The 24509-nt window shown below is 35.5% G+C and overlaps 1 protein-coding gene across 7 annotated transcripts in view; it reads right to left on the reverse strand.

Moving 5' to 3' along the window:
• USP3 (ubiquitin specific peptidase 3) overlaps positions 1-24509 on the reverse strand; it is a 227306-nt gene that overhangs the window by 48045 nt on the left and 154752 nt on the right. For all 7 annotated transcript variants that reach the window (XM_036841463.1, XM_036841465.1, XM_036841462.1 and 4 more), the window contains 5 exons: positions 22832-22963; positions 7978-8061; positions 4768-4849; positions 3144-3226; positions 1420-1533 (listed from right to left, as the gene is read on the reverse strand). In XM_036841463.1, coding sequence (XP_036697358.1) covers positions 1420-1533; positions 3144-3226; positions 4768-4849; positions 7978-8061; positions 22832-22860 — 392 coding nt within the window. In that variant the 5' untranslated portion in view covers positions 22861-22963. The remainder of the gene's footprint in view (positions 1-1419; positions 1534-3143; positions 3227-4767; positions 4850-7977; positions 8062-22831; positions 22964-24509) is intronic.

Raw genomic sequence — 24509 nt, forward strand, 5'->3', positions numbered from 1 at the left:
TCATCCTATGGTTGAGGAACCCCACCTTAAGAGTCAAAGCCTGCCTCCTACTGTGGAAGCTGAAAAGGCCAGGTACTTGCTCTCTCAGCCCCCGCCCGCTCCCCCTTGAAGCCAGGACTCAGATGCATGGCCTGGGTATGCCTAGCTGAAGCTGGAACAGTGCCAGATTGTTTGTGGTGGCAAAGGGCACAGTCAGGAGTGCAGGGGCAGCAGTAACGGCAGCACCCACCCAGCACCCAACTCCAGCAGTGCTGCCAATGGGAACTGCGGTGCAGCATGGACGGCGGTCCTAATGGGACACCCTCATGGATGCCTAGACTCCAGACCTGATTTTCCCCCCATCCAGTAATGGTAAGCTCACCAACAGACTTTCAATAAATTCCTTTTCTGCCTAAAATGGCCAGTGGCAATTTCTATAATTCGTAACTAAACCCTAAATGACACTGATGCGTCAAGTACTACTAATTCTTCCCTTAACTTTTGTGCACATGTATTTTTTCCTCTTCATTTCACGGCTGTTCCCTCTAACCAATTACTATAAAGTGAAGAGCCTCCTTGAATGCAGGCACGTTCCAGCTCATCCTAATGCTGCTACCAAAGTAAACTCTTAAAACACCACTTCTAGTGATATCATTCCATCCCTGCTCCAATGCCTGGCTTCACTGCGTACTCCACACTACACACTATTCTAACACGGCCTATCCTATTCTCCCTCAGGCATCTAGGCAGAACACTGTCAGATTATAAGACGGCTTTTCAGAATGTGTGGGGATGGGGTGTGTGGGAGCAGGGATGGGCAGGCAGGGAAAACACTACATTAAAATACATACAGATGATAAATCGTAGCCCTATTTCAGTAATGTTAAGATACCCCTTACGGTTATGATAATATGATACATCTTTCTGAACCCCAAAGAGAACATGGCTGCACTGAATTTGAATATATATTGGTTTGGCTATCAATAATCACTTCTCAATTTTTTTCCCCTTCCATATCAACTAAAAATTGACTGTATTGCTCCATAATTAATTTGATAACTACAAATTAATTTAATTATCCAAGACAGGTTTACCTAACCCTATCAGACAAATCAATTCACAAAGACTAATGATATTCATGCCGGTCTATACCTAGAACTGTATTTCCTTCATAGATGTCAATTTTAGAATGCCCAAATCCACAGACTCCACGAGCAGAGCGCTACATTTGTCCTGCCTACTAGGTAAATAGAAATAAAAGAATTCCAACAATTATTAAGATTGCTAGCTAGATACTTAAACACAATTGAGAGTTGTTTTGGTGGTTTTTTAATTTTTTTAATGCACGTGCCTATTAACTCAGATAATGCAATGGAAATCACCAGTAAGAGTCATTTGTTCTGTAGCTCAAAGCCAGAAAGGACATATTCTTAGACTCACACATTGTTGTCCCCCTGGCTCCTGGTGTGGTACATTCGCCTTCCTGCTGTCTTCCCATTCCTTAACTCCACAGCAGGCAGTTCTTTGAAATAACAGCAAAACTGCTCAATGTTACTATTTTAAAAGGAAGGGAAAAAAAATTATTAGTTTTTAAATGTACGGAGAAGTAAAGAAAGCACTATGAGACCTATACAGTATATGGATTTTGAAAATGTGATATTTCAATTTCTCATTAAAATGGTACTCAATGCAATCTCTTAACATTGCATTTCTTCATTAAGCTTCCTCATTTACTCCAAGAAAACAATATAAGGGGGACTTCCCTGGTGGCACAGTGAGTAAGACTCTGCACTCCCAATGCAGGGGGCCCGGGTTCAATCCCTGGTCAGGGAACTAGATCCCACATGCATGCTGCAACTAAGAGTTTGCATGCCACAACTTAGGAGCCCTGGAGCCACAACTAAGGAGCCCGCCTGCTGCAACTAAGACCCAGCACAACCAAATAAATAAATAAATAAATATTTTTTAAAAAGAGAATGTAAGTAGATGACTTTGCAAAAATAAACAAAGGCTTTAAAGCAAAATCTCTGTTCTAGAAATCCTCAATTCCCCCTTCCCATCTATAGACTGTCACCATTTCTTTCTTTTCAGGGTCTTTGTTCCCAAGTGTTCAATAATTTCCTCAAATAAAAGCAAACCATGAAACCAACCATATTGTTTAAATACACTATACAGAGTAACAAGGAGAATTCAGGAGTGACTAGAATTTCTTCTTTGAGCAAGACTAGATAAGCTGAAAGCCAGTACCTTTAAAGAGAGATCACACATGGCTTCTGTTCCTTATTAGCAAGGTGGCCTTGGGAAAATAATTTACTGTGGTCTTTGATACCACATTAAAATCTAAAAGTATGCAACTTTCTAAATAATTTCTTCTGTATAACTTAGGTCAGCCTTGTTGTCTATTTTATTTTTCCTGCTCATCTTACTCTTTTTTTTTTTGGCCACGCGGCATGTGGGATCTTAGTTCCCTGACCAGGAATCGAACCTGAGCCCCCTGCAGTGGAAGCACAGAGTCTTAACCGCTGTACCGCCAGGGAAGTCCCTGCTCATCTTACATTTTGAAGATCTTCTAAACATCTGATCTTATGACCATACTTAAGACTCAACTAATGATTGAACTAAGTTATCTGAACAAGTTTCCTTATAGCCCAGGGGTCTGCAAACTATGGCCCACAGGACAAATCTGACCCTGGGCCAGTGAACTTTTACATTTTTAAGGTGAGTTTTATATTTTTAAAGAGTTGTTTAAAAGGGAGAGGAGTGTTGAAGGGAGGAGAAGAATGTGTGAGAAGGCCTGGATGTGGCATGCAAAGATTAAAAATATTTATTTAATCTGGCCTTTTACAGAAGTTTGCTGGCCTGTGCTCAAGCCTATTCAAGAAGGAACAGGAACTAAATAATAACAGCTAACAGTTATTTACTGCTAGGCACTGTTCTAAGCACTTTATGTAAATTATATAATATCTTCCCGACTACCCCGTGAGGTAGACTATTATCCCCAATTTCACTGATGAGAAAACTAAGGCACAGGGAACTGAGGTAACTTGCCCCAAGTTACTAGGCTAGAGTTAGTGGCAGAGATAGGATCTGAACCCAGAGACTTTGCTCGTAACCATTCCACCAGAAACTAACGTCAGATACTTAAGCTCTGACTGTAACAGTACCTGAGTGACTGAAGGATGGCGTTCATGAAACACGTGTTCCCCAAATTCCGAAGGCCTGTGGCACAAATGGCAGTGGTGCTTCCCTGTAAAATGGAACAAGAGGTGGCCTTCAGTAATACCAAGAGAAGGCCAACTGTTTCAACATCAAAGAAGAACAAAGGCCTATATTTGAAACTCTAGCAACAAGCCAGTTCGGAATTGATACTTTTCAGTCCAACAAATATTTCAAATTCTCTTTCTACTCTCTGTAAACGTGTCTGGATATTTTTAGAAGGCTGTTTCGGATCCTAGGATTGTTCTAAATGGAAGCTTATGAGGAAGTCACCATTAATAAGTACTGTGAAAAAAAAAAAAAAAAAGTACTGTGGAGTACACAATGCAAAAACCAGGAAGATCCTTAAAAGAAATAAGTTTAAGACTTAATGCCATCATAAGACTCTATTAAAGCTACTACAAATTGGAAAAAATATAAACATACCAAGTATTTCTGTCCCCCAGCTTTTAACTCTAAGCCATGCAAATGACCAATACATGTTTTCCTAGCAATGGAATATCAATCTGAAAAAACTACCTGAACTTCCCTTAAAGACTAAGGCTTCGTTTTTTGATTAGCTGTACAAATGCACTGTGATGTCTGAATACTACACACGGTTAGTGAATCTACCCATCCAACCCAAAGTATCACTTTAGCTCTTTCTTCCACAAAATTGTAATACTTAATTGTGTGTCTAAACACAGCTAGCATGAGAGCAGAGAGGTAGATGCAGGACAAAATTACTGGTATATTTTACAATATTTAGTCATCTTTAAACTTTGTTACTCCATTAATGGCCATACATCTGGTAAGAGATGGGTATCAGAATGAGGAAGCATATTCTTTTATGGTGAAATTGTATTAATGAAGTCCTAAGGAATAAAACTTACCAAAACTTCAGACCCAAAGCTTTTTTTTTTTTTTTTTTTTATTTATTTATTTTTTGGCTGTGTTGGGTCTTTGTTGCTACGTGCGGGCCTTCTCTAGTTGAGGTGCACAGGCTTCTCATTGCGGTGGCTTCTCTTGTTGCAGAGCACGGGCTCTAGGCGCACGGGCTTCAGTAGTTGTGGCACACAGGCTCAGTAGTTGTGGCTCACGGGCTCTAGAGCACAGGCTCAGTAGTTGTGGCACACGGGCTTAGTTGCTCCGCCGCACGTGGGATCTTCCCGAACCAGGGCTCGAACCCGTGTCCCCTGCATTGGCAGGCGGATTCTTAACCACTGCACCACCAGGGAAGCCCCAGACCCACAGAATTTGCACTAGGGACCTTTAACAGAAGGAAGCAAGGATCTTTGGGATCCTGTAGAGATGGAGTAATAAGGTACATGAGCAGGCGTTAAGAACAAATGCCTGCTGAGGCGGAGGAGCACGGTAGTCACCCTGATGGAAGGAAGGCACTGACAGACTCGCTGGGGTGTTTAGTCACGTCAAGAATCGTTAGTACAAGTAGCAAACACTTTGTAAGATATTCCAAATCCAAGGCATACATTTATAAAAGTTTATAAAGGGCAACATTAATGTTAGAATTGTAATCAAACAGTGACTAGATCTCAACCAATTCTTATATTTGAATACATTTTAATTACTTACATTTACTTTTAGTAACTTGCTGTTCAGTGATGAGTTTTCCAAAAGTTTTCTTTTCCTATGCCTGTCAGCTGTGAAAGCTGAGCTATTAAAGCACAAACAGACAGTCAAAAAGACATTCATACACACACAGCACTGCACAGCCGGATAGAGTAAACATGGCTGTTCTAAGTATCTAGGGCATGGAGCCCCGCCTGGCGGCTTAGCCAGGCCAGGAAGTGACCCGTTAGGCCACTGTGGCCCACAAGCATTTCAAGTAACTGAGGAGTTCCACTTCCCTTGGAAATCCCCACTGCTCCTCCAGCAGGGTGGCACTGGAGGCTGCCACCCCCAGGCGCTGCCCAGAAAAGCTGGCCAAGTGGATGTGGTCTGTCGGACAGGCCCTCTCCTCCACCGCTCTATCTACCTAATCAATGGTGAAGCTTCAAACAGGAGAACACCCACTACTCATAAAAAAGAAAAACGCTGGTCTGACATGATTATTCTGAGATTTAACATTAAGTCTCAAATACTATGCCACTTCTTTCTTAATTTTGATAAAGGTATCATGTTTTGTTAATATGTTGTAATAGATGATGATATAATCTGAGTTTGCAGAATGATAAATAAGTTATAGGCACATAGGCATATATCAATTCATTTGATTCAGCTATGCTACAAAGCATATTCTAAAACAAATCCTAATTAGCACATAATTCAGAATTTAAATTATCTAATGTTTCTCATTGAAAGAGATATTAAGTTGAAATTTATTAGAAAATAATTCCTATCGTCAAGGGTCACTTTAAAATTATTATGTATCAGGGGAACTAATCTAAAGGAAGTGAAAGTTACTGTTAAACAACATAGACTTTTTAAGTCTACCAACTCTTTCCCATCTTCCAAAGTACCAGGCTAATCCAAAGAAATACGTAATTATTTTCTTTCCAGAATTTCCACATGAACTGTCTTTAGAGCATCAGATCTAGTGACAGTCAGCTGTTTCAAATCTAAAAATATTCTTAGGAAAAATGTCTTCAGAAATGTATGTCCCTCTCAGTGTACTGGTGACTACAAGGTAAGAAGAGAGAATCCCATATGTACTACGATGTTAAGTTATTCCTTCACAAATTCTGTAGGTAAAGAAGTTCAGTCACGAGCACAGTGTATATACTGTGACAATGCCTAATAGTTAACTTTTAGTTTTAACCTATACAAAAAAAGCATTTAGCTTTTTAAAAATATGTTATGAAATTTTACCATCAATGATTCTCAAAATGGCAGAATCCTTTAGATCCACGCTATTTAATATGGTAGCTGCTCACAACATGTGGCTAATAAATTTAAATTAATTAAACTTAAAAATGTAAAATTCAGTTCCTCGTCACACTAGCTAATTTTCAAGTGCTCAACAGTCACATGTGTCTAGTGGCAACCATACTGGACAGTGTAGATTAATACAACGTTTCTGGTGCGCAGTGCTTCTCCAGAGGATACGCTAACAGTCTAAAGTAAAACTCAAATGTAATCATAGTTCTTTCATTGTAGCTTCCATTACAGATTAAAGGCTATGTTTGAAAAAATAAAAATAAATTTAGGTAATGTTTATCGACATAGAAAAAGGATTGCAAGGTAGCTTTTTCAATGGGGCCAAGGAGAAGTGTAGACAAGGCAGTCTGTGTGACATCTTTTACCTGATGAAGAAATAAATGAAAATAAAAGATTCAATATCTGCATAAATGCATGCAGGTTCTTGAACGTCCGGTTTTCCCTTTGACTTAGTTCTGATGAATTTATTTGTCATTGAGATGATAGTCTTTTCTTAGAGAAAACTATAAATGGTAGGAAGAAATAATTTGGTAGCTACCTACTTCTATAACAAAGAATCACGTTAGTAAGATCTTTACAATGACATCACCACACCAAAGAGTGATATTTACATAAATTACTGCAGGAATCTCCTACTTCACAGTTAATTGTGATTATTTCAGACCAAATTCAATATTCTAGATCTGTGTGTCTATACCTGTGTCCCTAACCCTAGATATGCTCCTGCTGCTTTGTTCAAATTAAAAGGGAGGAGGCGCTTTGAAAAAGTGAGGAGCCCCAAGATGACAAGCCAAAGCGCACTTAAACCCAGATTGTTCTAATTAGCTTAGATTTCAAAGAAATCAATTCTTCCCTTATCAGCTTATAGTCTATTTAGACAGAGACATGCACAGAGACTTTGGTTAACCAAAGCTAGACAGTGTTTCACTCAAAGGACTTAGGTTATTCCCTCTCAGCACTCAAATTTAAAATACTCTGTTGGCTTCACATGTAAGTTTGCTAAAGGACTCCCACTTGTGGCATGTTCTCACAATACCATTTATACATCGACTGTCAAAATAAATAAGATGTTGTAAAGCAATTATACTCCAATAAAGATTTTTAAAACACAACAAAAAATAAATAAATTAGATGGCACCTGACGATTAGGGGTGATTTACACAAATTTCACCTGAGTCAGAGACCATTCCAGGGCCATGCTTCTATCCACTGCAGCTTCAAAGACACTGCTACTGGGGTTTCTATTTACTGCTTGAATTTTGGGTCTAGTGAGTTTTATCTGACTAACCTGTTTGGCTATAGCAAAAAATAATTCTATTCACTTAAGCAGTTTAATTTCTTTATGATGACAAAGTATTTCACAGCTTCCTATACTTTCAAGTGATAAATACCGTCCCGAACAAAAAAAGGAAAAGAAGAAACCAGGATCTTGGGCTATCACATAGATGCACGCTGAACAATAATATAATTAAACCTATTTTCCCTTGATGCATAAATTTCAGAGTTTCTAAGAAGACCTCATAATACATTTGGATAAGGATTTTCTAATATCGAAGGTAACTCTATAATGATTTTGTATCATTTTTTGCCCTTCCCTTGCACTACCAAAATTCCCCTTGCAAATAAACTGAGGAGCTTCTAGGTTGGTGGGATAATAACTAAAAAACAGGCTCTGGAGCCCTTGGATATGGTTTATGACAAATATTAAACAAAATAAATGCTGAGCTATGATCACTGACTATGGGCATTTTCAGATACCCAACTCCAAAGTTTATTTTGTTCCCATTTCAATCACACTAAAAACATGATGAAGTTATGGAACTCATAAACAAAAATCCCACTCAGAAATGCTGAAAGACCCCTCAACCCCACTCCATCCCTTCTTTCCCCAGGCCTATTACTTACTTTTCCAAGTTCTGTAAGTGTTCTCTGACTTTCTGTACCAGTCCCAGCTTGGTGTCATTAATCACAAAATCATCACAGCGATAACTGCAAGGAAAATATTAATCAATGTGTGTGAAGAGCTTGAGGAAACCACAGCAATGAAATCACTAAAAGGCCTGGCTACTGCCAAGATGATCACATGCCTCTGCAGGCAGTTACTGTCAGTGGTGAGTTTAAGGAGGACTTGGAGTCCACAATGGAATGCTTTTTAAGAGTCCTTTTAAAAAGCCACGTAGGCAATGAACACGTTTCTTGACACATTTTTATTCAAAAGCTCTTCAATTCCTCTTTCAAAAATGAAATACGCTACTACATGTGTTATATTCTTTTCAGTGGTGCATAGTACATGGAAAATGAAATACAAAGCACCAATTCTGTTCATGTAGTGCGAAGCCTAAATCTTTAATGTGATCCTTCCCAACTCAAATTAATGGGGAGTTTGCAGGGAGCAGAGATTTAAGAGAAAAGCAGGAAAAAAGTAATTAACCTGTAGGGATATTTGAATTAAAAAACTAAAAGCCATATATTTTACACATAATTTAATTTAAATAAACTGAATTCAGATGGTTGAGAAGAATGAATCTTTTCATTCCAAGGTGTTAGAAAACAAGTATAAAACAGTGGCTACATCTTTCAGGAAACCGATAACCGCTTTGAAGAAAGACATTTAAAGATGTTCCTTAAAACTGATATTGTGTGTGTGTGTGTTTTAGCAAGTCAATAAGCAAATAATATAAGGAATCACACATAATAAACTTTAACTTGTACATTAGCATTCAATTTTCTTCCTAGAATAAGGCCATTTTTAATAAAAACAATTTACAAGCTAGTACGAAAATATTCTTTTGAACTGCAGCTTTGTACAAAACCACTTATTATAGCTACCAAAGAATAATGACAATAACATTGCCATTCTGAGCAAACAAAACTTCGAATGCATAGCAATTAGTAAAAATTAGGTCATCTCTAGCAGAATCCAAAAAACATTTCTTACATACCTGAAACCAGTCTATAAAAAAATTGTGAATAGGATGGGGGAAAGTAATTTTTTTAAAAAGAGATTATTACACACAAAAGCATGGCTTGTGTCTCTTATTCACAGAATTCAAAATGTAAGCGAGTGCTTTTGAAAACTTTAAGTAAAATATATATGTAATTATTTAACACGCCCCTCCGCATTAATTGACTGCCTATGTTGTCAATCAAGAGTCTCTAACGTATTCTCCAAGCTCCCGTGGTCAATCCCTAACGTTTCTATAAATAGCAAAAGCTACCTTTTACATCCTAGACCGTTTCTCTATGATCAAAGTACCAGCAATGGCAGGAAAATAATTCCTTATCAGTTTTATGACAAAGACATAAAGGAATTAAATTAGTGAAAAGGTTTAATTCCTTGCTTCCTCTCAGCATAAATGTTAAGAGGGTAAGGTCTACTCTGCAAATTTGGGTTTAAGGCACTTGGTTCCTCCATGAACCTCAGGCATTCACTAAAGAATGAAATTGTATTGTTACTCTAATTCCTGCTTACATTTTCATTCTATGTTTGCATAAATATATGCATGTATTTTGGTTAAAAGAATACCCAGTGTTCAAAACAAAACAAAAATAACTCCAAATGCTAGTGTTCATCTGGGGAATGAAGTCTAAAAGTAAATTCAGATCATCTTTCATGTATTTACATGCTGCTAGAATATCTCATTGAAAAGTAAACCCCTTAGCTTCTACAAAAAAATGGTTGCTTTGTTTAAAGAAACATTGTTTCAGATTATATGAAATAACTGATTTTTTTCTTATTAAAGTAATTCTTTTTGGTGTGACATGAATTCAGCATTTAACATTTGTTAAAGGAACGTTTTCATATATTGAAATACAGATTCATTTACGGCCTTGCTCCATTCTGAACTAATCTGACTTAACTGGGTCTAGTTGCTTCATCTCTTGGAATGTTCATCATTAAAGTGAATAAGTTTCTCCAGACTCTACAGCTGTCCTAGTGTGACTAACGCAACTGGGGAAATGTATTTTAATCTTTTAAAATTTTAATTGACATAAAATTTTATTTAACTAAAGCAGTATAAAATATATTTCCATTAAATACTTTATGGTTTTGGTAAAACTATATTTCACTTTTATTATGACATCATATAAGATGTACTGCAGTGCACAGGGTGGGTGCACGTGTCATTTCCAGGATCACACATAAGCATATCACCAGTCTAGTTTATGTCAACAGAAGGTTTCAGTTATTTTTCTATGCAATAATGAAGCGCTTTAATGTGCTTATTTGAATAGTTTCTGCAGACAGCAGGAGTTACAGTGATACCTATGTAAATCATAATTGGTAGTTGAACTGAAATACTTATTTTAATAATTAATATAAATAAATAATTTTTCTGGGTTAAAAACTAACAATGAAAAAAAAATTTAACTTCCAAATGAAGTTTGGAACTTTTAAAAAAGATTACACACAAATGTGTAATTGACAACATAGGCACACTAATGAGGCAGAATCGAGTGGAAAAGGTGTATCACAAATTTTACAAATAATGGCAATTACGATTTAATACAGCAGAGCCAAATTAATAAGCTGTGTAAAAAAAGTTTTAAGATAATAAAGTAGACAATATTGAGTCATTTTCAGCAAATGCATAGTAATTTAATAAGAAGTTGCTTCTCTACAGTCAAAAAATAATCAATGAAATTTGTCACAATCAATGAAATCAGAATGAAATGTATAACAAAGAAGTTTCTTAGTGATTTTAAGGATTTGAGCTTGTAATTCTGGCAAGCTTTAAAATAGCTTTAATTCTTGCTCAAGAAAGAAAACCACTTTTAGATGGAGAGATGAAACATTAAATTATTATTTCAGTTAAGGGAGTTATGTTTTAGAATTTGAGATAAAGATCAAAAAGGATATTTTACAAAAAGTGAAAGATCTTCAGTTGATCCACCAAACAATTGTTAGTGAATAAAAGACCTTTCTAACATTATTAAAGATCAATTCATTCAACATTTGAAAATTGTAAGTACTTTTACTTTTAGCTTTAGATGAGTTTTACAAGACAAGAGACAATGGCCAATTAATACTTTGCGTACGTTTTGTTTCAAATGACTTCCAAATTGAAATGTCTTCATCTATTTGCAACCTTAAAAACAATCAACCGCATGTTGTAAATATTTTTTAATCTTTTACATGTCACTTTCGGCTAGACAGGAAAAAGTTTCTATCAAGACAGACAAGGACCTGCTACGTGGGATCAAAAACCCGGATTTAATGGAATTATTTCCCTTATTTGATCCACTGCATATTAACATATTGAAAATATCTGTGCTCTAAAGTAGACTGTATCATGGATGCAGTTATTAAAATTGTTCAGTATACATGTGCAAATGCTCTGACTCATCACCAGTTCATGGAACTGTTAAAAGAAACAGAAGATAATGAATATAATGACTACATGTTCTTTGCCAATGTTCACTGCTTGAGTCATGGAAGAATTTTACAAAGGTTTACTGTACTGTTAACTCTAATTCAAGATTTTCTTGAAACAAAAGGAACACCTGCCAATATTGAACAAAGAGAAAACATCACAGCATGATTTACATTTTTTCACCTATATCACAGTGCACATGAATGAGCTAAATTTAAAGATCCAAGGAGAGAGTAAAAGCTTGTTTGTGACCTAGCTAGACAGGTATGAGAATTTATGTTAAAATTTAAACTATTCCTAATACAAATCAATAATGATTTTACACATTTCAACACGAACAAATATACAGAAGATTTTAAATACAATAGCATTATGTAAGTTGTCTGCAAAATCTACAAGAAAAATTGAAGAATGCTTTGTTGATATGGACAAATTTGGAGTTGATTTTCAGTTTATATAATGATCCTTTGAATTTGATGTTGATAATACTGAGTGGTTACAAGAGTTAGTGGATTTACTTAAATTAGATAGTTTTGAGACTGATATGCTTTTGCTTCGGACTCAATTATTCTAAAAAAGATGAGTCAGTCTTGTCAAAACAGATGCCAAGTATTAAAGAAAATGGGTTTTTTTTGGTACTTTATTCATTTATTGGAAAATTTTTAATAGTGTTTGGAATCTACATTTTTAACTGCAATTTTTATGACTAAATACAGATCAAGCATTTCTGATGAAAAGTTAGCATCTGAATGGAGATGTGCTGTACGTGTAAAATATATACTGGATTTTGAAGGTTTCATATTAAAAAAAGATGCAAACTATGTCTAATAATTCTATATGGATTACCATGTTGACATGATAATATTTTGGATAACTGGGTTAAATAAAATATACAGTTAAAATTAATCAACCTGTTTGTATTTGCTTTTTTAATGTGGCTACTAGCAAATTTTAAATTACATATGTGATGAATTATTTCTCTTGCACAGCACTGCTAGCCTAGAAAATATCTAAGATACTAGCTGTTCTACTATAATACTACCCAATATTATAAAGAGGTAATAAATATAACTTTAATGAACTATAAGAAATCAATTTTATTTTGGCTGAATTTGTTCTCACTGGCTTAAAAAATTTTAAGTTTTCACAATTGTCCTTATTGCCAAGAGTCAATTTTAGATCTTCTTACAGTCACTATGAAGGACATTTACTTCTAAGATTCTAACTTTTGTCCTGTCTGAATTCACCACACTATACAAGCGTTATTAGATGACAATGATAAAAGGAAAGCATCTGCTTCCACAGGTCAAAACGTCCAGGGGCGCCTGGCACGTGGCAGAGGGTCAATAAATGTCAGCTTCCTTTTGCTGTGTAACCAGGGCTGCCTCACAGCACACCTGCCTCACAGCACACCCGTCTCTAGCTGCCCCCATCCCCTGTTCTGATTTCTTCTTCCTCCCTGGCCCAGAGGTCAAAAGAAAATAAGTAACAAAAGTAGGAAGTAAATAAGAATTTAAATGTTGTCTGGTTACCTTAGTCTTTAGCTGAGACGCTGGTTTCTGCTGGTTTCAAACCGGAAACTATCCCACTAATACTGATATTAAGAAGTCCCGAAAGCCCAGAGATAAACCCACACACATATGGTCACCTTATCTTTGATAAAGGAGGCAAGCATATACAGTGGAGAAAAGACAGTCTCTTCAATAAGTGGTGCTGGGAAAATTGGACAGGTACATGTAAAAGTATGAAACTAGAACACTCCCTGACACCATACACAAAAATAAACTCAAAATGGATTAAAGACCTAAGTGTAAAGCCAGACACTATCAAACTCTTAGAGGAAAACATAGGCAGAACACTCTATGACATAAATCGCAGCAAGATCCTTTTTGACCCAGCTCCTAGAGAAATGGAAATAAAAACACAAATAAACAAATGGGACCTAATGAAACTTAAAAGCTTTGCACAGCAAAGGAAAACATAAACAAGACCAAAAGACAACCCTCAGAATGGGAGAAAATATTTGCAAATGAAGCAACTGACAAAGGATTAATCTCCAAGATTTACAAGCAGCTCATGCAGCTCCATAACAAAAAAACAAACAACCCAATCCAAAAATGGGCAGAAGACCTAAACAGACATCTCTCCAAAGAAGATATACAGATGGCCAACAGACACATGAAAGAATGCTCAACATCCTTAATCATTAGAGAAATGCAAATCAAAACTACAATGAGGTATCATCTCACACTGGTCAGAATGGCCATCATCAAAAAATCTAGAAACAATAAATGTTGGAGAGGGTCTGGAGAAAAGGGAACACTCTTGCACTGTTGGTGGGAATGTAAATTGATACAGCCACTATGGAGAACAGTATGGAGGTTCCTTCAAAAACTAAAAATAGAACTACCATACGACCCAGCAATCCCACTCCTGGGCATATACCCTGAGAAAACCATAATTCAAAAAGAGTCATGTACCAAAATGTTCATTGCAGCTCTATTTACAATAGCCAGGACATGGAAGCAACCAAAGTGTCCATCATCGGATGAATGGATAAAGAAGATGTGGCACATATATACAATGGAATATTACTCAGCCATAAAAAGAAATGAAATGGAGGTATTTGTAATGAGGTGGATGGAGTTAGAGTCTGTCATACAGAGTGAAGTAAGTCAGAAAGAGAAAACAAATACAGTATGCTAACACATATATATGGAATCTAAGGAAAAAAAAAAAAAAAAAGGACATGAAGAACCAGTGGCAAGATGGGAAAAAAAACACAGACCTACTAAAGAATGGACTTGAGGATATGGGGAGGGGGAGGGGTGAGATGTGACAGGGTAAGAGAGTGTCATGGACATATATACACTACCAAATGTAAAATAGACAGCTAGTGGGAAGCAGCCGCATAGCACAGGGAGATCAGCTCGATGCTTTGTGACCACCTAGAGGGGTGGGATAGGGAGGGTGGGAGGGAGGGAGATGCAAGAGGGAAGAGATATGGGAACATATGTATATGTATAACTGATTCACTTTGTTTTAAAGCAGAAACTAACACACCATTGTAAAGCAATTATACTTCAAAAAAGATGTAAAAAAAAAAAAAAAAAAAGCAGTCCCAAGGCAATAAGAAGGATTTAAAGTAAACAAGTTGTAAAAATCTCTTTCTGGTTTACAATTGTGTTGAAGGTATTAGGTCAGTATTATGCTTACCTCTAACAACCTGAAAAAAATAAAATTTATCCACTATTCTTAGGTTCCCTTCAAGGAGATTAACACCAAGATAAGGACAAAAAAAGTGCAGAACTTGTAGGCTGTGTTTCAAAGCTTCTAGATTGCTCCTCTGAAACTTGGAATGCATTTCCCACTTTGAAATAAATATTGTTATAAAATATGGGTAAATGTGCAAGGTGAAAATACACCGGGTTGGGGTTTCCCAAACGTAACTGAAATAATATAAAAAGTTCTACTCCTCGTTTTTCTTCTTTCTACTGAGAAATTGGAGCTGAGGTCCAGGTTTTGGCATCTTTTCATATAAACAGGATTTCACATGTCTAGCAAACAAAAGTCCGTAACTACCTATATTACACAAACCAACTTTAGGCTATTATATTAACACTTAAGCAAGTTTAAATTCAGTGATTTTAGGTGATTCTTCAGTAAGATGAGCTCTACCTCTAACAGACTACTTTGTCAGACAAGGAAAAACGTTTACTTCTGTATTTACTAAAAGAAGAACTGTTTAAGGAAATTTAAGTAAACTGAAACACTAAAGACAAAAAATAATACTTAGAAGTCATATCAGGGCAACATATTAGAGATGTTAGATAAGGAAATCAGATATAAAAAGGCAGGGAAGGAGAAGGTACTGGTATCTTTCTCTACTTCTAACACCTTGAGACAAAGTATACTATCATCTTAGCTATGTAAAAATTAGTCTCAAACCAATTCCTTGAACCAAATATGACGCTAAAGTAGTTTTAAAGTACTTCAAGCCAAAAGTTAATACCTGATTAAATGTAGAGTAGGGTATTATATATATACTGCTGTTCAGAGCAGAAGATACACAATTATTTTACTACCTTGCACTGAAAGAACATGTAGCAGGTAGCAGGGCAAATTTCATAAGAAATACCAATTATTTATACTACTATATAATTTGGTAAAAAACGGATAATATCACAGCTCAAGTTATTTCAAATTCTGCTTATTCTAATAAATAGCAAAATTGTCCAATTTCTTCATTACATTGATTCCTTATGTGTACATTTTTAAGATTGTGATTTTTCTAATTTCTAGCATCTAATCATGCCTAATCCTTTCTAAATATTTTTCTCTCTATAATCTCCCCCAACCCATCTTTTTCCTCCTCTATCTCAACTAATATTTTATTCTAAACCTTGGTTATTTCCTTTGGTATGATATCCCCGTCCGCCCGACCCAAATACAGTGGCTTTCAAATGCATAGATATCTGTAGACGAATTAAGCTATAGTATTTGATGGTCCCTGCAATGTCGACCTTACCTAAATTTTCTTCTCTCTCATCTTTCCCTCCCAATCTTCCCTTTCACTTCAGTGTTACCTTCTTTACATTTAGAATTAGGCTTTCATTCCATACACCACCAACTCCCTTACCCTCCCTCAGTATTTTCCATGTAGCACCATTCACTTGTTTAACAGCAAAAAATATTCCTTACTTGGTCATCCCTATCTGTACTTTTTCCCCATTCTCCAAAAACTAAAACATGCAGCATGGCTCAATCATTTTCTCGTCCTAAAATTTAATGTGGGTTTACCTCCTTTTAAAAATTCTAATTTTAGAAACACTTGTTTCCTTCCTATTTCCACCCTGCGCCTCATGCCCTCTCTGATTATAAAAGGAAAAACACCAGTCCACTAAGACGAAATCTTCAAATTATTTTCAATGGCTCCTAATCAGATAAAAAATAAGCCACAAAATTGAGCATCCATCACCCCCAACACATTTACACGTTTGTACTAATTATATATGCAAGTAAATCTAAATTAATATGCATATAGTATAAAAAAAGAAAAATTTTAGAAGAGTGAGCTAGAAATGAAATAAACTTTTTAAATGTCTTCATACCATTATTAAACTAGTATCTCAGAGTATAATATATACATAGGGTGAGGTTTGACATTAATGATAATGGATATAAATTCATACTTCACACAGTCTCAAACTTTCTGTCCAACTTATCAGATCTGATTAGTCTGTGTTTTTATTAGATAGCCAATATTTTTACTTTGTAACATATTTGATGAGCTCAGAGTAGGAGTGTATGTCAGCTTACCTTTTCCTTGTTCACCAGTATTTGTGTTACTATTGTTACTGTTATTATCTTGGAGGATTTTTTCTCATAAAAAATCTTTTAAAATGTGTATCCATTTGAAGAGGATTGATTCTTGGTAAAATTAAATAAATCCATGTAACTAGGCAGACAAACACCGTAACATACTGCACAATGCTAAAAGTGAACAAGGGTGAGGACGCCACATGTGAAGCTGATTCAGGACACTCCGTGTGTGGTTCATGACCCATAACCACCTAGTCTACAGACCACTGGCAGTAGGTATTTTAAATATTTGCCAATGCTTTTTTTTTTTGCCAGATAAAAAGTTTTAATAAAAGTTCTGCTATTTTCCTCCCATACCTTCAAGTGCATTATTTTAGAGACCACTGCACTAAAGACTAGGTCCCTAACATACAGCTGGTTCTCAATGAATATTTATGTATTGAATAAAAGCAACATATCTGCTATTTTGATTTTTTTGGATGTCGTGCACATTATGTTCGAGGACCATCATGTTCATCAGACCCTGTCTCCAGGAAAACTTTTGAAGGTAAAAATTTGAGGGGGAAAGGAATTGTTTACAATGTCAAGTTTTCTTCACAAAGGATCCATATCTTTGCTTTGTGTCTTTCTGTAATACTTATTCCTAGATTTAGTTTATAATTTTTGTCATTATGTTGAATGTTTGTTTTTTTGTTTGGTCATTTCCATTTTTAACTAATGACTGCTAATGAAGAGAAAGCTATTAGTTTTTGTATATTTATTATGTATCACCATCTCAAAATTAATTATTAATTCTACTTGCTGTTTTCTACTAAAGTCCCCCTGAGTTTTCTCAGCATTATATAATTTGAAAGCAGAAATAATTTGTTCTTTTCTAATATTTATACCAACAATTTACCTATTCTGTCTTATTTCAATGGCTAGAACTGCCAAAGCAATGTTTAATAATAGTGACGATGATGTAAATGATGATAGGAAGTATTTGTCTTGTTTCTCATGTTAATGGAAATAGCTTTAGTGTTTCATCAATTTGCATATGATGTTTGCTTTCTTTGGGGGGGACTATCATATTTTAATAGTTTCCTTTTATTTCAATGTTATTAGTTTTTTAAAAATCAGAAATGGCTTATTTATAAATGTATTTTTGCTTCTAATGATACAATAATCTGGGATTCCCTTTAAAATGAATATGTTGGCAGACTAGTGAAATTAACTCAGTAATTACATAATTTTTCTTTTTGACACATTTTATTGGGTTAGATTTGCTTTAAGTTATACTTATTTACAACTATTTTAGTTAGTGAAATTGACTTATTTTCTTTTTGGAGTTTCTATCAGATTTTTGTCTTAAGGTTTTTAAAGTTTCATAATATTAATATACTCAATGTTAAATTTTAATAGTGTGAGGCTACACTGTCTGCTATAGTAGCTACCAGTACATGTGGCAATTTAAACATAATCATTAAAATAAAATAAAACATTCAATTCCTCAGTCCTACTAGCCACTTTTAATTGCTCAACTGCTACCATATTATATGGCGCAGATGTCACACTCAAAACAAAGAAAATCTCTCTCTCTTTCTCAGCTTTAAAATTCTAAAGCTTTTTCCATTCCTGTTGTAAGTGCTATTGAAGCTACCCAAGTCATAAGTCTCCACATCATATTCTTGAAGCACTAAGAAAATATTCCCAGACCAAATCATTCTTCACCCACGTGAAACAAGAAGCAATCAACATACAAATGAACCTGATTTTTTTACGCAACAGTAAAGGAACAAGTCCTTTAATCTACTGGCTGTAAGGCAATCTTTATACAGTAAGTCATGTATAATACTAATATCAAAGAAACAAAATGAAAAAACTTTAATGCAAAAAGTACCCCTCAAGAAAGGGCAATGGCAAATCGATCATTAAGTTTTAAATTCCTTTTCATTCCCTTGTATAATAGATAACATGATAATATGACACCTAGAGTAAACTTTGACCTCCAGTTTTATTATAAATGACAGATATAGTTACAGAAAACAAAAAACAAAACCAAACCAAAAAAGCTGATATTCCAGTGACTTCATCTATTTCAAACCAAGAAAAGTTAAATCCAAAGAACTCTTTTAGAAAACAAGCTTATTTTTAAATTCTCTTTTATTCAATTCTAATGCACAGCCATCAACTAAGCCAATTTTGGAAAATTAGAATACTTGCAGAGAAAACTCATTTCCTTTGTTAAAAGCAGACAAGTACCAGCTTATTAAGAAAGAGCCTTTTGTTTTCAGACCACGTGCTAAAAAGTTTCTTTTTAATAAAACTTCAAAATACTGTTTTTAAATAAACAAAATTCTTCCTGTTCTCTAATCTTTGTAACACTGAAAATTTGTGCCCAAAAAGTTTATAAGGATAGTCAACAAAAGATCTTCCCCTTTTAAATTTTTAATCACAACTGCCTTTGAAAATGATTCAGCATCCATTTAAACCCACAAATAAAAGCTTTATTTTTATTAGTTTTAATTAAAACTGCTATTTATTATAGGTGTTTAAAATCTAAAATACAAGTCTTTTTTCTAGACAAATGAATTGACTCACATTTCATAATATTTCTTTGTTTGAAGGAGTGCTTTAAAACATTACCCTGCCAGGAAGGAAAAATTCTAGTAATTTAGTTTTAATACTCCTTTCATACTTTTGAATACTCAGAAATTCAGCTGTTGTTAAGTTGACAAGACTATGTCAGATGTCAAAAATTATCTGTTCAGTATTTTAAATCTATTAACTCCAAATGTCTATCTACATAAGAAGTCAAATAAAAGTTCCTAATTTTAATCTTTGTTTTTCTCAATCAATTTTAATCCTTTTTTTTTTGATACAATAATGTATACCACATACAATTCCATTTGTATTAACTGGGGGAGGGAATTTGCGGTAGGAGGAAAGGAAATATTACTGAACACACAATAATCTGAACACTTGCCCTTGTGTGAAAATCTTAAGATTTTCATTTTTATTAAAATCTTCATTTGTCTCCTAAAGGAGTGGGTTTGTGTCCAAGCAAAATGATTCTCTCCCTCTTTTGAAATAATGACCCGTTTTATGTTCTGCTTGGTTAATATGTGCTTCTCCTGGACGCCCAGTTTATATCAGAAGTGAAAGGACCTGCTCTACAAGGGTGTCCCTCTCGGGAGGTAAATGGAATAGCTCACATATGCTGTGATTTGAGTCTTCTTCAGGAAAAAGGTTCTGCAGCTCTTCAGTCCTCCAAAAGGATCAGGAGGGCACAATAGTATAGATTTGGTATAACCTTCCCCATTTTTGGAAAATAGTTAACAAAATTCAGCCTTTCAAACATCTACTGCCTACTCGGCACCAGACACTGAGTACTGTGGACGATACAAAGATCTGACATATGGTTCCTGCGGTCCCCAAGGACATTTACAAATAACTAACATGCAGCAGGAAATTATAAGTATCCCAAGGACTCTGAGTTTAGGGGACATTACATCCAGCTACAACTGGAGCTAGTTGGGGGAGGGGGGAGTGCTCAATGATAACCTCATAAAGGATATGCAAAGACAGGACAAGGCAGGGACTCTTGGAAAAGGGAAAATAAGGATAGAAAAACTGTAAGCCTCAGAGCATGTTTCAACTTCTTCAGAGGACAGAGCACATGGAAAAGGAGCCTTAACATTAGCTACAGTCAAAATATTTTGACTACAAGCATAATAATTAATAATCAAATAGGTTAAACCTAATACACCTCTAAAGTAAACCAATTAGTCTAACCACAAGAAATTTATATACAAGGAAAATTTACAAACTGAAGTGAAATTACTAAGGTGCACTGGAAAATCACACACACACACACACACACCCGCATACAGAAGAAGAAATCCTGTTTTGTTTCTTAATCACAGTGAGGTGTGGGGAAAATGTTAATTTAAACTACAGCTTCATCAGCTTACTACTATCACAGTTTCCTTTTAGGCTGTCAGTATAATGCTACAGGATGATTCCCTGGCATTTTGTTCTAAACCCACAAATGAGATGGTTATGTGACCAGCTGCAGCTCCCTTCCTGCATTTCAGAAGCTCTCGGAGTCCACACACTTGCGGCTCTGTATAACTTCACACAAAAGACTGGCAACTGGCCAAGAAACCCCTGCCGTGGTGTATATTCCCCCAAGGTCCAAGATCTGCCATTTAATTCCAATTCAGCCGTGAAATGACTTGTACTTTAGCATACTGTACCAATATAAAGCAAATTAAATTCCGGTCCTAGTTAATAAAGGTATTCCTCTAAAATGCAATATACAAAGACATTAAAGTATACAGTCTATATTTTTAAAGAGACCTACGAATATAAATCCACTCCATTAAGAAAATTCCAAGAGAATTCTTTAAATTTCCTCAAAGAGTTACTATTTCCTCATAATCTTACCAACAGCAAGAAAACCCACTGCATACAGAGATTTAATTGTATTTCCAAATTTCCCCATTAAACATTTCATGCACATTGCTAACTAAAAATCAAGAAGGATGAACGTTTTCAGCATCTGGTGCATACAGGCTGACATGACCTGCAATGATGACTGTGAGACAGATACCTCAAGAATGACCTTAATTCCTGCTGTTTAAAGAGAAATACTTACAACCTTAACAGAAACACAGGGTTCTGTCAATTAGATAGCTGTGTCATTCTAGTATATAAGTGTCCTGAGGGAAAGGGGGGGAAACTAATGAAGACACTTTAACAGCTTGGCTAATGCTTGATTTTTGGAGGAAGCAGTGTTTTATGAGAGCAAATAATAATAAACTGGGCACTAGGCTCAGAATATCTTCCCACGATTTTCACTTTTACTGATGTGTCTTCATCTACCTCCAGCTTGTCTCTCTTCCACGTCCGGACATCTTCCACACAAAGGATCACTGAAATACTAGTGATCTACAGGACTAAACCTTACAATGTTTTATTCAATAGCCACAGTGAAATAATGTTAAACCTGTGAAAACGTAAACTTGGTAAGCCACTGACCTTTTTTCTTCCTTTTGATGGGACACCTTTCTACAATACCATAAGCAGCTAAGGATAATGTAGAAAGGATTAGTACACAACTTCAGTAGAAAGTGTGAATCAACAGCAATATTTGGACTTTAAATCCCCATCCCTGCCCAGTATTGCCTTCACGTAACATCTGAGGGCTATATGGCAAAAACAAAAATAAGAGGGCTCCTTTAAATGGCTTTTTTTTTTCCTTTCAATGTCAAAAACCTTTCGAATTCAGTAAAATGATTAAAACCATAAAGAACTATTCATAATTTTTGCTTCACGCCAAAGTTAAAACTGTAAAATACACTGACTCTTTGAGCATACTGAATGGATATGGATTGTTAAACATCACTTGCGACCTGAATAACCTGTTCAAAGTAGTCAGAAGAATTCTTACTTTATTGTCATTTATATGAAACAGACATGTATAGTATATTACAAAGAGAGAACAGGGCCTCCAATATCCTTTTAAAGGATGTGACACTTAAAAAAAAATTAGCCTGAAAGGCAACACACAAAATTCTTGATGTTTATCTACAGAGTAGAAGAGGAGAGTGGAACTGTGTTGGGACAAGTGAGACTGTCAAAATAATGTTTTAAACAAAAAAGTTAAAAATTTAAGATTATATAACAAAACGTTAACTGGCCAGTAGGAATGTGGGTTTTTATCATATTATAATAATATTATATTATCATATTATTCTTCAATTAAAAACAAAACAAGAAAAAGAAAAGGAATTATAATGAACAACAACAAATACTTTTCACTTCCCTGAAGCTTAGTGGGATGGGAAAGAAGAGGAGACCTAGAGGTGGAAAGGGCAATGCAAATTTACATCCGAATGAATAAGGACAGGCCTTCCCGACAGCCCCAGTCCTCTGTGAATGCCAACAGGACTAACAGGCAGTAATGGCAGCCCCCACTGGCTTAGAGACTGCGGGGCGGGGAAAGAGCGAGGAAGACGAGAAAACGCCTGCGCACACATAGTAAAGGAGTATCATTTTCAGATAATATTAATACTTACCAGTATGTACTGTAGCTACTGCAATCCATACACACTGTGTGCTGAGCTTTTTCTTGCTTTTCTGATTTCTTATGGTTGGTTAAGGGTATTTGTGCATCTTCATAATGTTTTTTTGCATGGCCATTCACATACCTTACAAAAATCAAATGAAAATATATTTTAATCTAAATATTGCTTTGGAAGTTAAAGTAGCAGGAGATGATAATAAAATTAGATGGTTATCAAATCAGAATAAGAAAGAATTCCTTCTAATAAAGAGCATTCAATCCTGTAAGAGCATTCATCACTTAGTGATTTATTAAGCTGAGTACTTAAAATATGCTCCTTTTTTGCAATCAAATACAGTCAGCTTATTATTATACACAAGCCTAGGACCAGGCAAGGAAAGGCGTTATCTATGCAAATCAGTTTCAATACCATTGATGTTATCACTTATCAACTCCTTTGCTGATACTTTTGCTATAGCCTTTTTCTTTTTTTAAGTTTTCTTAGGCTGCTAACTCCCAACGCAGCTATTATCAAAGACAAGCTTTGCAAACTAAATTACTCAATCACTGCCCACAGGGCCGTAGGCTCTGCTTAGGTTGCTGCTTAATATAAAACATGAGAGTCAGATATGGAAACAGGATAATCTCCCATCTCTTTCTCATCAATATGGCTTCAGATCTTTCATTTGAATGCCTGAATAATCACTCCACTAATATGGAAATAGGTATGTTTAAAAGAAATCCAAACAAAACAGAAATTATCTTAAGCTTATATAAACTGTTATTTCTTACTACATGGGCAAAGATAATCAAAGGTTGACTACAGTCAGAAAAATTTTCCAACACTTTCCAACTCAGATTTAATAAATCATTTTATCACAAAAAGCAAAATGAAACTGAAATAAAGGTTCATCTACACCTTCACCTAAATACTGTACAATGCCATAACTGACCACTACTTGAAGACCGTCATAAAACAAAAACTTCCCAGTTCCTAGAAAGCTGCCAATTTATAAAAGGTAAGGCCTAATTGTAAACTCAGAACAGTCAAAACAAATGTCGGTTAAATAGTGCCAAAGTAAACCTGCTCAGAGAGTTAAGGTGACATTTTTGTCATGAGGTGCCTTAACTGTACAAGGAGCAACACTTACCTTGGGGAAAGTAGGATAGTTTGTGGTAAGTAAGGAGGATCAACTCCAAGCCTGGCCGCTCTACCCCAGGAAACCTGGAAGCATCAGAGGCACTACTAACCTCAACTCAGAGTTTGATCACATTTTCCCCCCTTTTTTTCACTGTAATAAACATAACCAAGACTTGTGTGTAGGGTCTTCTGTTCACAAAAGTGGACCAAAATGAATTTTTAATCCTATTGTATATATGGCTGAGTTAAAATAAAAATAATGATTAAGAGTATAAACTCAAAAATTAGACAGCCTGGGTTTTAGCAGGCATTATCACATGCTGGCCTGGTGAGCCTGGGTGAGTTACTTAACCTCTCTACTTCTGTTTTCTCATCTATCAAACAGAGATAATAGTACTTATATCTCATGGGTTGTTAGGTGATTAAATAATCCGTGGTTCAGAATGCATGAATGAATGAATAGTACATATAGTTCCTTTAGCCACCATACTGTAGCCTCCAAATGTACTAGATATTTCCGTGGTTACTGTAATAAATGTCAGTGATAAAG

This window comes from Balaenoptera musculus, chromosome 2 (genome assembly GCF_009873245.2).
Source record: "Balaenoptera musculus isolate JJ_BM4_2016_0621 chromosome 2, mBalMus1.pri.v3, whole genome shotgun sequence".
NCBI classification, from domain to species: Eukaryota; Metazoa; Chordata; class Mammalia; order Artiodactyla; family Balaenopteridae; genus Balaenoptera; species Balaenoptera musculus.